Source organism: Procambarus clarkii, chromosome 91 (genome assembly GCF_040958095.1).
Source record: "Procambarus clarkii isolate CNS0578487 chromosome 91, FALCON_Pclarkii_2.0, whole genome shotgun sequence".
NCBI classification, from domain to species: Eukaryota; Metazoa; Arthropoda; class Malacostraca; order Decapoda; family Cambaridae; genus Procambarus; species Procambarus clarkii.
Genome location: NC_091240.1, coordinates 6,398,062 through 6,412,307, shown reverse-complemented (window position 1 = coordinate 6,412,307; position 14,246 = coordinate 6,398,062). Strand labels below are relative to the sequence as shown.

The 14,246-nt window shown below is 43.4% G+C and overlaps 1 protein-coding gene across 7 annotated transcripts in view; it reads left to right on the top strand.

Annotated features, from left to right (window-relative positions):
* LOC123773974 (glutamate receptor ionotropic, kainate 2) overlaps positions 1 to 14,246 on the top strand; it is a 76,049-nt gene that overhangs the window by 18,353 nt on the left and 43,450 nt on the right. For all 7 annotated transcript variants that reach the window (XM_069318703.1, XM_045767996.2, XM_045767997.2 and 4 more), the window contains exons 3-5: positions 10,746 to 10,901; positions 12,681 to 12,865; positions 13,640 to 13,788. In XM_069318703.1, the coding sequence (XP_069174804.1) occupies positions 10,746 to 10,901; positions 12,681 to 12,865; positions 13,640 to 13,788 (490 nt within the window). The remainder of the gene's footprint in view (positions 1 to 10,745; positions 10,902 to 12,680; positions 12,866 to 13,639; positions 13,789 to 14,246) is intronic.

The following is a 14,246-nucleotide window of genomic DNA, read 5'->3' as shown; positions in this document are numbered from 1 at the left end:
CTGTGAGGGGTGAGGTCTCAGATTGGCGAGACATCACAAGTGGAGTCCCGCAGGGTTCAGTCCTTGGACCTATACTGTTTCTGATATATGTAAATGATCTTCCAGAGAGTATAGAATCGTTCCTCTCAATGTTTCCTGATGATGCAAAAATTATGAGAAGGATTGAAACAGAGGACGATAGTAGGAGGCTACAAGATGACCTAGACAGACTGAGTGAATGGTCCAACAAATGGCTACTAAAGTTCAACCCGAGTAAATGCAAAGTAATGAAACTAGGCAGTGGAAATAGGAGACCAGACACAGGATACAGAATAGGAGATGAAGTACTTAATGAAACGGACAAAGAGAAAGATCTAGGAGTTGATATCACACCAAACCTGTCTCCTGAAGCCCACATAAAAAGAATTACATCTGCAGCATACGCTAGGCTGGCTAACATCAGAACAACCTTCAGGAACCTGTGTAAGGAATCATTCAGAATCTTGTACACCACATACGTAAGACCAATCCTGGAGTATGCGGCCCCAGCATGGAGCCCGTACCTTGTCAAGCACAAGACGAAGCTGGAAAAAGTTCAGAGGTATGCCTCTAGGCTAGTCCCAGAACTAAGAGGCATGAGTTACGAGGAAAGGCTGCGGGAAATGCACCTCACGACACTGGAAGACAGAAGAGTAAGAGGAGACATGATCACAACCTACAAAATTCTCAGAGGAATTGACAGGGTGGATAAGGATAAACTTTTTAACACTGGTGGTACGCGAACAAGGGGACACAGGTGGAGACTGAGTACCCACATGAGCCACAGGGACGTTAGAAAGAACTTTTTCAGTGTCAGAGTAGTTAACGGATGGCATACATTAGGCAGTGATGTGGTGGAGGCTGACTCCATACACAGTTTCAAGTGTAGATATGACAGAGCCCAATAGGCTCAGGAACCTGTACACCTGTTGATTGACAGTTGAGAGGCGGGACCAAAGAGCCAAAGCTCAACCCCCGCAAGCACAATTAGGTGAGTACACACACAAGCTCACACAGGAACACCTAAGAGTAATTAAATAAGCTGTGACCTCGTCTTAAAATAACCCGAAACCCTTTTTGACATTCCGAGTCCCAAAATAAGTGATGGCTGCCACAAGCTGTAAGGGAGGGGGGGGGGGTGGAAGATGGCAGGAAACACGCTCCAGGGGGTATGTGGATGTGGGGGGGGGGGAGGGGGGAGTCTCCAAGCATGGCAGCTCCAGACATGAATGTGGGTCCCCGTAGGTAGGGTTCCCCCTCCCCCCGTAGGTGGTAGGGTTAGCTGAGGGCAGGGGCTTCCCCTAGGCACGTGGAGCCCTGTAGGCTCACCTTTCACCTAGGCTCTAGGAGGCTCGAACCAGGGACCCCATGTGTGCCATCTCCATCACCACCACTACCACCCCCATCATCACCACCACCACCACCACAACCACTACCACCACCATCGCCTCTACCACCCCCATCATCACCACCACCACTACCACTACCACCACTATCACGCAGACAGCCTGTAGAAAACCAGTGGTAGAAATTGATATGGGTGTTTCATTAGCAGTGACAACGAGAATACTTAACAAATATCTAATGAAGATCTCACCGACCTAACAAATGCACAAAGACCTGAAAGTTGTAGCATTAAATATTATGATAGATATCGTGAGGAGACATTCACATATGGGACTAATAGAACAAGAACCCGGCAATGTGATGTTATAGTGGCCAGAATACGCCTGGGATATAGACGTATCTGGCAGCTTTCTCAAAACCCAAATGTCGAGTACACAATGTGTCAACTTTGTGAAAGAGAAAACATGCACTCACTTGAACATTATATTGTAGAATGTCCCATATTGACTGACTTTCGCCCTCCTGGGCTAAGGTATGCTGAACTGTGTAATTACTATACGAGTACTGGAACACTTGATGATATATTGGACTTGTACCCAAGATTGACCATGTAATGTATCAACTATACAATGCATGTAAGATGTAACTATATAACCTGAGCTTGTGAAAACACCTTAATCACCTTCAGTGGTTAAGTGCTTAATAACACACTACTTTCTCTATTAGCTATCTTACCCTCTCAAGAGTAGGAGAGCCATAAATGTATGTGTGTGTATGTATGAGTGTATATATATATATATATATATATATATATGTGTGTGTGTGTGTGTGTGTGTGTGTGTGTGTGTGTGTGTGTGTGTGTGTGTGTGTGTGTGTGTGTGTGTGTATGTATATGTATGTATGTATGTGTATAAAGTATATGTGGAAGCTGATCAGAATTACGTTTCACCTTTGTAAATGCACATTAATGACACTATGTAAAGAACACAACGACCACTTTATGTAGGGCAGACGTAACTCTCTGTATCTATGTATTTATGTCTGTAGGTTAGCTTAGCAGTTTAAAAGCACTACAATCGCCTTCTGTGGTTGATTGTTCAATAAACCCCTGAACTATATGTTTAACACATCTCTAACCCTGTCCATGGAGGACAGAAGAAAATGTATATATGCTGGTTAGCATTGTAAATGCCTGGCCACGTCTGTGGTAGAAAATAATAAAAAAAAAATAAAAAAAAAACATCACCTCTACCACCCCATCACTTCTATCACTTCCATCACCACCACCTCCATCACCACCACCACTACCACCATCACCTCAGCCACCCATCACCTGTACCCCCCACACAGGTGAACCATCACCTCTGGCATGGTTCAGGTGTCACCTGCCACTGTGTACAGAGATTAAAGGCAGCCTCCACGTGTTCCAGCCCTCAGGGCCTGCCAGCGAGACCCCCCCAAGGGCCGGGAGTTAGGGGTGGGGAATGGGGGGGATGAGGGAATGGGGAGAGTGGGGGAAGGGGGGGGGAGGGATTTAAAGCCACGACATACCTCTGTAATCCCCTTAATACGACCATGACCAAAGTCTGTATTGTTAATCAACCCAAAATGGGATTTAAAGGAAGGGTTCTGGTGTATAATTCCACGGTTTGTTAAATGTAATAAATTCATTCGTGCGAGAACCATAAGCAAGAATTTGTTAAATTAACCTTTAAGAACCACGCCATAACGGCTCCCCCCAAATTTACCATGGCTACTACGTACGCAATTAAAAAAAAATCCCCTGTACGAATGCGTCGTGTTGGTTATGGTTAATTAAGATCAAGTTAAATTATGTGAGGCTGTGCTTGGCAGGAATGGGTTAACCAAGCCACGATACCTTGCTGGGTTGGGTTAATTTGATAAGGTAGTATATATATATATATGCTGTCTCCAGTAGTATACACAACCTAACCTAACCTCACCTAACCTAACGTAACGTAACCTAACCTCATCATACATCACCTAACCTAACCTAACCTCACTAACATGATGTCATAGAGTATTCCTGGTCTCTCTTCTGGCTTGTGGCGCAGATCACGTGATGTCAGGTTGCGTTTTCTTGTATATTTAGAAACCGCAGCAACGCATTGCGTTCTCTTCTGCATTCAGAAACCCCAACAAGCCCGTGTCAAACAGCACGGAGCATCACGTGTGTCTATATAAACAGTACAATGCCCTATAGGCCTATATCTGAGTGGCATAACACCCCATACGTCCATATCAACTAGTTCAGCTCAGGTTATCTTGAGGTTATCTTGAGATGACTTCGGGGCTTTTTAGTGTCCCCGCGGCCCGGTCCTCGACCAGGCCTCCACCCCCAGGAAGCAGCCCGTGACAGCTGACTAACTCCCAGGTACCTATTTACTGCTAGGTAACAGGGGCATTCAGGGTGAAAGAAACTTTGCCCATTTGTTTCTGCCTCGTGCGGGAATCGAACCCGCGCCACAGAATTACGAGTCCTGCGCGCTATCCACCAGGCTACCAGGCCTCTGTCTATATCTATTACCGTAATGCCCCTATAGGACTGCGTTATACAATTCAATGGACATAACAACAGTGTATAAGAAAATTTAAGAGTCTGAGCGCCTACACTTCGTTGTTGTTGTTGTTAAAGATTCGCTACCTGGAACAAAGTTCCAGGTAGCACCGGCTATGGTGAGCCCGTAACTTGATTTCAAACTTCCACTTCGTTATATTCAGAAGTGGACGATAAAAATACGTAAGATACTACGAAATACTAATTAGTACAAAATTGGACATATTACTAAGCACTCAAAATGTTACCGAAGTTAAATATATTTAATACGATGTAATAATATGTGGTATTAGCTAAAACAAATTATGCTATAGTACACAGCTACTGCTTGGTTATACCCTTGGTTAGATGCTTTGGTTATGTCCTTGGTTAGAGATTTTGGTTATGCAGGCGATGAGTCAAAATAACGGGGCTAAAGTATGTTGACCAGACCACACACTAGAAGGTGAAGGGACGACGACGTTTCGGTCCGTCCTGGACCATTCTCAAGTCGATTCTCAAGTCATTCTCACAATAGACTTGAGAATGGTCCAGGACGGACCGAAACGTCGTCGTCCCTTCAACTTCTAGTGTGTGGTCTGGTCAACATACTTCAGCCACGTTATTGTGACTCATCGTCTGCGTTTTAGGAATTATTTCTCTTTTTATAAATAACTGGAAATCGAACTAACAAAAAAATAATAATAATAAATATATAAATATAGGTGACAACATCTGACTAAAATGTCAGGAAATTGACGCAGAGGGGCTCAAGGCATCGAACCCCTGCCACGGCATGCCTCAGTGTCACCCCTGCCACCCTCAGCTTGGCACGGTGCCAGGCATCTTAGCGGCTAATGTTATGAAGGGGTGGGAAGGTATGGCGCCGGCGCCAACGCTCCCGCCGCCATACCTATACCCTGACTATACCCAGGACACCCCCCTAATACCCACCTGCCTCCTCCTCCTCCATCACCCCCTCACCTTTATCACCTATTATCTTTACCCCCATCATCTCTTACCCATTAGTCGTAACTTCTAGATTTATCCGTCACTCTGGTGACGGATAAATCCCCCATTATATATCACCTTCCCCCATTGCCTCACCCATTACCCATCTTTATGTCATCCCCCTTCCCATTATCCCCCCCCCATCCACACCCGGTCAACACTCACCCCATCATCAGGGTGACACGTGTATCATACGTAAACATGTATCATTCGTAAACATGCATCATTCGCAAACATGTATCATTCGTAAGCATGTATACGTGTAAGACACTCTTAATGTCCCATAAACATGGGCACGTGGGAGTTCCACCTTCCTGGTGAGGCTGATTAACATAGACGGGAATAATACTGGTGCCCAGATCGAGCCTGGGGGGGGGGGGGGAGGCATTCAATTTCTAAGGTTATGGTTCTGGCCTCTCGTGGTGGCTCTTTAGCTCCTGTCTCTTAGGTACTCTCTCACCCTTTCACTTCTTGTATGTGGAAATCCGTCACAAGCTTTTTTGGCAATCTTAATGTGTGTGTTTACTAGTTGTGTTTTTGCGGGGGTTGAGCTTTGCTCTTTCGGCCCGCCTCTCAACTGTCAATCAACTGTTTACTAACTAACTACTAACTTACTATTTTTTTTTTCCCACACCACACACACACCCCAGGAAGCAGACCGTGACAGCTGACTAACTCCCAGGTACCTATTTACTGCTAGGTAACAGGGGCACTTAGGGTGAAAGAAACTTTGCCCATTTGTTTCTGCCTCGTGCGGGAATCGAACCCGCGCCACAGAATTACGAATCCTGCGTGCTATCCACCAGGCTACGAGACCCCCTGTGTGTGTGTGTGTATCTGTGTGTGTGTGTGTGTGTGTGTGTGTGTGTGTGTGTGTGTGTGTGTGTGTGTGTGTGTGTGTGTGTGTGTGTGTGTGTGTTTTATTCACCAAGAAGACCGACATATATCTCCCTGCCAGCACATCCGCCATGCGCTGGCAGGGAGATACCCCTGCACGGTTTCAAAGGTTATCCCTAACAGCGGAACTCCCCGTCAAAACAAAGGAACGTCGGGTTTACGACTAAACAAGTTGGGACATAATCCTTGCGGGGCCGCTCCAAGCAACATCCTGTTGGACCAAGTTATCACAAGTCGAACCAGGCCTCAGGCCGGGCTCAGGGAGTAGAAGAACTCCCAGAACCCTCTCCAGGTATACTCCAGGTATACTCCCTTACCTAACTTTACCTCGGCCAAAATATACATAAACCCACATCATATATATATTCGGGCTCGTAGTACAGTTGGCTTCGTTTTCGACTCACAATCGGGGGATCCGGGGTTCGATTCCTAGGTAGGACGGTAGGACACAAATGCCTCTGTTCACCTAGCAGGGGTAGCAGAGGAGGGGTCAGTAGTTCCACCTTATGGGACTTCAATATAACACTATAATATATATATATATATATATATATATATATATATATATATATATATATATATATATATATATATATATATATATATATAACTGAAAACTCACACCCCAGAAGTGACTCGAACCCATACTCCCAGAAGCAACGCAACTGGTATGTACAAGACGCCTTAATCCACTTGACCATCACGACCGGACAAAATGAGGTGATAGCCGAGGCTATTTGAACCACCCCACCGCCGGCACTCGGATAGTTATCTTGGGCATAGCATTTTACCAAATCACCTCATTCTTTGGCTTGTTCGCATTTGTGTTCCTCACGTGTGCCCCAAAGAATGAGGTGATTTGGTAAAATGCTATGCCCAAGATAACTATCCGAGTGCCGGCGGTGGGGTGGTTCAAATAGCCTCGGCTATCACCTCATTTTGTCCGGTCGTGATGGTCAAGTGGATTAAGGCGTCTTGTACATACCAGTTGCGTTGCTTCTGGGAGTATGGGTTCGAGTCACTTCTGGGGTGTGAGTTTTCAGTTGCATATGTCCTGGGGACCATTCAGGCTTGTTCGCATATATATATATATATATATATATATATATATATATATATATATATATATATATATATATATATATATATATATATATATATATATATATATAAAAGTTTGTGAGGGTACCACCTCTGGTGCCAATGTGGGGACCCATAGCCTCGGAGAAGAAAATAAAAAGTATTCAGAGGAGACCTTGTGGTTTCTCACTGAACACTAATATTATCTTCTCCTACCACCCCCATTCTTTTGTATGTACACATATATATTTACTTTATTTGAACTTTGTTACAAAAAAGGAGTTACATATGGGTTACAAAGATGGTTATCATAGGTTGTCGAGTTCCTCCAGCTCCTCAGATGGCGGGCAGGAACCCTGGATGAAGTGCGCATTTCCCCTCTGTATTGCCACACTGAGGCGCTGGAAAAGAAAGCTTGCAGCTCTTGGGTCCCTTGTTGTTTCAATGAGCCTAGAACCCAGTTCCTTCAAAAAACTGGTAGCACTTTTACCCCAGGCGCCGAGTGTCTCAGAAGCAATGGGGACAAAATTGTAGTGGTGATCCAGTTCACTATACTCACTATATATATATATTATATATATATATATATATTATATATTATATATATATATATATATATATATATATATATATATATATATATATATATATATATATATATATATATATATATATATATCCACTCGTGTTATATAAATGTAAACGACCTGTCGTCGCCATTTTGTTGACGTGGTCGTGTGTAAGCTCCTTCCATTTGTCTGGGGCCGACGCGTCGTTATTTTAAAGTCTTCTATAAGCGAAAACATATAATACTAGCAGCAGTGTTATAGTGTGTACATTACACATATATAACCGGTTGCTCCTTCATCTTATCAAGGCAAATCTGGAGGGACCTTCGACAAGTCGCTGGCATCCTGTCTTCGACGAGGCCACTAGAGTCAGCGGCCCTCAGGTAAATTCTGAAAAAGCCATGGCTACTACCTGCTGCCATCTGGTGGCGGCGAGAAGCGTTTTATTTTCGGTGGTGTCAATAAAATTCAAATGTTTATTCAGGTAAAGTACATACATAAAAGAGGTTATACAAAAATTTATAGATTTATAGAGGTAGTACATACAATGCCTAAAGCCACTATTACGCAAAGCGTTTCGGGCAGGAAACAAAAATAGGCCAGCCAACTACTCCCTCCTTCTCTCTATCAGTAACGTAACGGATCTCAGCACATAGGCCTACTGATGAGAGGAAGACCAAAAAACACAAAAAACTGTCAATTGGTATATAAAAAGAGTGTTACTTATTTAAACATTGAGATATTCACTCCTTTGATTGTTCCAATGATTCATTATTCTGACGCTGAAAAAAATTCCCTATGCAAACTATCACTATCCTCACATTAGTGAAGTATCTATATTTACATAGTTCCATAACGTACTTTTCAATAAGCAATTTGGTAAAAATAAAAATACCTAATATAACATGACCTAGCTTTAACCTAACATAGGAATAGTTTAGGCCTATGTTGTTAGGCCTAGGTTATGTTATGACAAGTTACGCTTGGCCAGGCTTAAATTATGCTAGACCTTAAATGATTTATGGTAATACAGTACTAACATATGGCTGCTTTATGAACAGTTAGCGGTCATATAATTCTAATAATATTAAATTCCACTGGATACTAATGACAAGCTGTCCTCCTCTTAAAAATAACGTTGCTTTTCGCTGGTATGCGCGCTATGGCCAAAAATGGACGGAATTTGAAATGAAATCAGCTCACGAAAGTGATGTACTGTCCCGTTTTCTGTTTGAGTCGTCTGGCTTACTCGTTAAGGTTAGGAAAGGAAACTTTCAATTAACGTTTTTCATTACGTTTTGAAACTTTAGGAGAATTCCCTGCCCTCCTAACCTACCAGAGGACTCTTAACTTGCTGTTTAGGAAAAACAAATCCAAAATTTATTTTATTTTTTTTTCAATTTTTCAAATTACGTCCATTTTCGGCCATACGGGCAAACGGCCAAATTCAGAGGTTATGTGTAAGAGAACTTGTAACTTAATATAGGCAATTCATAAGCAGTGATAAAGAGAATGCTGAAACGAATGTCTGATAAAGAAAATACCCTCCACCCCCCCCAAAAAAAAAAAATCAGAAGGACCTGACAGCTGCAACATTTAACATTATAATGAATGTTATAAAGCTATAACACTTTTACGTAAGTGTGGGTTGTTTATCCTATGTTATTATGTTTGTGAGTAGACATTTCTTGTTATAATGAATGTCGTGGGGAGACATTTATATATAAAAAGAATGAAAAGCAAAAAGTCCCGCAATGTGATTTTTCAGTATATATCTACAATGTTTCCCCCAATACATCTTTGTGGGTATTGGAAATATTGTATTCAACAGATATTACGCGTCTAATGTATTACATACCAATTTCAATTCTATTATTGTAAAGGTAATTTGCATTTAAGCTATTGAACTCCATTGTCCACATTTGTTTTTTTAATCACACTATAGATGGAAGTGCCAGAGATATCACATTCCCGATGTGAGAGAGAGAGAGAGAGAGAGAGAGAGAGAGAGAGAGAGTAGAAATAGCCTAAGCTACTCTATCCCATTGAGATATATTTTATTGTCTCAATAAACGTACTTGAACTTGATATACATTCTGCAATATAACTGAAAATATATATGAATATTTTACACCGCCTTCAATTGACTGGAGTGCCTCTAGCATGTTTATGCTCCAAGGTTGCAGCTGACAACTGCTGCCATCTCTCGGCAGCCGGGTCGTTACTCAACCCTCTCTCTCTGATTCACTATAAGGATGAACTGAAAGACCAACAACCATTTATATAAACTTCAACACAAATCCAAAGTTTTTATTTAGGGATGATAAGTGTACACATTCTGTACAGTATAATCCGTGTTAATATAAAGTGTAACCTTATAATTGTATTATATAACAGCAAACGTTACCCTATATATATATTTTCGGTATTATTATTATTATTATGTTTGTTAAGCAGGTCTTTTGTATAGTCTATGTTAAACAGCCCTTTTATATAGTCTGTTAAACAGCTACATAGTCTATGTTACACAGTCCTTTTATATACAGGCTTTGTTGAATAGTCTTTGTCAAGCAGTGTGGGATAAGCAGTCTTTGTTAAACATTCTGAGTCATCAACAGTGTGCAACAGTGTACAACAGAAATGAAGAGAATAGAGAAATAGTACAATATGTACACACTGTCTTGTAACATTATGAACCGAACAGGGGCTCTGAATAACCTGCCTTTAACCCTCAATCAGGCTGTTTAAGCCCTTTTTACCTGTCGATCCCCCCCCTTCCTGGCTTGAATTGCTCAGTTTCCCCTTGAATTTCTCCCCACAAAATTGACCATTTTACATATGGAATAGTCTCAACGTTCTCAATAACACGGTGCATTCATCTCCATTTTCTACCTATTACACTAGGCTATGCCCCAGACAAACCCAGGCATTACGCTAGGCTGTGCCCCAAACAAGCCCAGGCATTACGCTAGGCTGTGCCCCAGACAAGCCCAGGCATTACACTAGGCTATACCCCAGACAAGTCCAGGTATTACATTAGGCTATACCCCAGAAAAGCCCAGGCATTACACTAGGCTATGCCCCAGACAAGCCCAGGCATTACACTAGGCTATGCCCCAGACAAGCCCAGGCATTACCCTAGGCTGTGCCCCAAACATCACAAAACACAATTATCACCATCAAATCACATAATAACCCTCGCCCATTATATTTTAAAGTATTCCCGCCATAATCACACTGTGTACCCGCTCCCACGGTGGTCGCAGGAGGAATCTTCGATGACCGGGACGACGTGCAGGAGATGGCCTTCAGGTACGCAGTAGAGAAAATCAACATGGACACTAGAACCCTCCCGAGATCCAAGCTCAGCGCCCAGATCGAGAGAATACCTGCAGACGACTCCTTCAGGGCCTCCAAGCAAGGTCAGTTGGGTCTAGCCTAGTCCAGGTGCCTATCCAAGGGCGGTCAGTCGAGTCTATCGTAATCTATGACTGGATGTTCTAATAGAACTGCATGCTGGTCTATCGCATTCTATGTGTATGTTTTGTGGTATGGAAGGTTAGGATAGTCTATCCGAATCTATCTACTCTGTCGCTCTAAGGAAGGCTATGTCCACTTTCTATTTATATCCTTGATTTTTTTTAATTCTTATTCAATTTGTTCTTGCTTCACGACCCAGCAAGAACACATGTTGGGTGACCTCTGTCGAGTCTATTCTTAAATCTTTGTATTTCCTAATGACGTCTTATTTATCAGCAGGTGCTCTTGTGCCTTGAAGAAGCGAGGTGTCTGTCCATATTTCTTACTTATTTTGAACGAGTTGTTAAGCTAGTTTAGAATTAGACACCAACTAGATCATAGGAGCATAAGCAGTAGGCGTCACCGCGGAGTTGGGGAATTTTGCCCCATTCTGGACGGTGTCAGTCTAAATCTAACTTATCTTAAACCTGCTTTCAAAGCTATCTATACCATTTGCCTCAATGAAGTTTGCCGGCAACGTATCTCACTAATCTACCATCTGTTGTTGTTGTTATAGATTCAGTTACTCGGAACAAGTTCCAAGTAGCACGGGCTATGGTGAGCCCGTAGTGGACTTACCTGGCACAGAAGCGGTGCGGTGTCTACCATCTGTTGCTAAAACCAATACTTGCTCATGTCGTAATTAAACCCAAACTTCGCCGGCTTAAAGCCATTGTTAGGGATTCTGACCTAGTCTGATAGTTTCAAAACTTTGCTTATTTGTCTCGTGTTGATATCCCTTATCCATTTTCCCCTTGCAGGCGATGAGTCACAATAACGTGGCTAAAGTATGTTGACCAGACCACACACTAGAATGTGAAGGGACGACGACGTTTCGGTCTGTCCTGGACCATTCTCAAGTCGATTGTGAGAATGGTCCAGGACGGACCGAAATGTCGTCGTCCCTTCACATTCTAGTGTGTGGTCTAATCAACATTCCCCCTTCTGTAAAAAAGCGAAAGATTTATGCACTTTGAAGGGAAACCAGGAAATACCAGGAATCAATGTGGTCATGAACAAATCTACAAGGGCCGTGACGAGGATTCGAACCTGCGTCCGGGAGCATCCCAGACACTGCCTTAATCTGGTCATCCTAGATTGGAATTTGGGATTTTCTCTAGCTTCATGTCAGTCAACTTAAGTGATTAATTCATTTATATAGTTTTTGTATGTTGCTGGTTGTAAAATAGACTCTCACTCTCTTTACTTATTAGTGTCTAACTACTTGGGCTGGACGGTAGAGCGACGGTCTCGCTTTATGCAGGTCGGCGTTCAATCCCCGACCGTCCATAAGTGGTTGGGCACCATTCCTTCTCCTCCCGTCCCATCCCAAATCCTTATCCTGATCCCTTCCAAGTGCTGTACAGTCGTAATGGCTTGGCGCTTTTCCCCCTGATAGTTCCCGAGCTCTCGTACTCTTTCTCGCGAATGGTTATTGACAACCTCCCTCGCTTGCCTTCACTCCATTTCAGCCCCGCTCCTGTGCCAGGTAAGTCCACTACGGGCTCACCATAGCCCGTGCTACTTGCCCCGCTCCTGTACCGGGGAAGTTACGGGCTCACCATAGCCCGTGCTACTTGCCCCGCTTCTGTGCCAGGTAAGTTACGGGCTCACCATAGCCCGTGCTACTTGGAACTTGTTCCGAGTAGCTGAATCTATAACAAGAACCTTCACTCCACCAGTGTGTAAGCTGCTGCGGTCCGGGGTGGCGGCCATCTTTGGTCCCAACAGCGAGAACACCGCCAACCATGTGCAGTCCATCTGCGACGCCATGGAGGTCCCCCACATCGAGACCCGCTGGGACTACAAGCTCACGAGGGACGCCTACTCCCTCAACCTCTATCCCTATCCGCCGTCCCTCAGCCGAGTAAGTACAGCGGCACGAGGCTACGGGCTCACCATAGCCCGTGCTACTTGGAACTTTTGGTTCTAGGTAGCAAATCTTTAACAACAACAACAACAGGGTCACGAATTCCGTTCTGATGCTAACACTCGCTATAAGCAGCCCGTCATATCTTGAGATCTTGAGGTTATCTTGAGATAATTTCGGGGCTTTAGTGTCCCCGCGGCCCGGTCCTCGACCAGGCCTCCACCCCCAGGAAGCAGCCCGTGACAGCTGACTAACACCCAGGTACCTATTTTACTGCTAGGTAACAGGGGCATTAGGGTGAAAGAAACTCTGCCCATTGTTCCTCGCCGGCGCCCGGGATCGAACCCAGGACCACAGGATTACAAGTCCAGCGTGCTGTCCGCTCGGCCGACCGGCTCCTATTGTTAATTTTATTAGATCCAGTCACAGAGAATACTTTTTTTTATCAATTTTACTCCCTAGACTGATGTCTTAAATGACTGAATAGCATTTAATAGTGTGTATTTAGGTGACATTAATTATATCCTCATTTTCTTGGGTGGAAAATCCACAATCCTAAATTTTTTCTGATTAATTAAATAAAATACTTTTTGTTAATTTGTTAGTACCAAAATCAGCAGCAATATTATCTGCATATTGTACTGAAAGTTAGTAAATGGTGTCGATATACCTGACTCCATCTTCTTATTGGCTGGAACCCGTGTAAATTACTGCCCAATTGCTTCGTGTACCCCTAGTCACTGACCGCCTCCCTTACGTCCTCACGGACAGGCCTACTATGACATACTGATGCAGCTCAAGTGGAAGAACTTCGTGGTTCTCTACGACAGTAACGAAGGCTTAGTGCGGCTCCAGACTCTTCTTAAGGAGAAGAGTTGGACAGTCACCGTCCGCCAGCTCCCAGATGGCACTGACTTCAGGTAGGTGTTCTGTGTGTGTGTAAACTACAGGTAGGTGTTCTGTGTGTGTGTAAACTACAGGAAGGTGTTCTTGGTGTGTGTAAACTACAGGAAGGTATTCTTGGTGTGTGTGTAAACTACAGGAAGGTGTTCTTGGTGTGTGTAAACTACAGGAAGGTATTCTTGGTGTGTGTAAACTAGAGGAACGTATTCTTTGTGTGTGTAAACTACAGGAAGGTATTCTTGGTGTGTGTAAACTACAGGAAGGTATTCTTGGTGTGTGTGTAAACTACAGGAAGGTATTCTTAGGGAATCAAAGGTAAACAAACACAATATAGAGCTATTCTTTACGACGAATTTTCAACGGTCATCATATGCCCACTTTTTATTTCGTAACGCATTTTAAAATTACGTTATCACCTATAATTTTGTAATTAATTACCAGCAAATACCTTGGAAAGGTGTTTGCAGGTAACGAG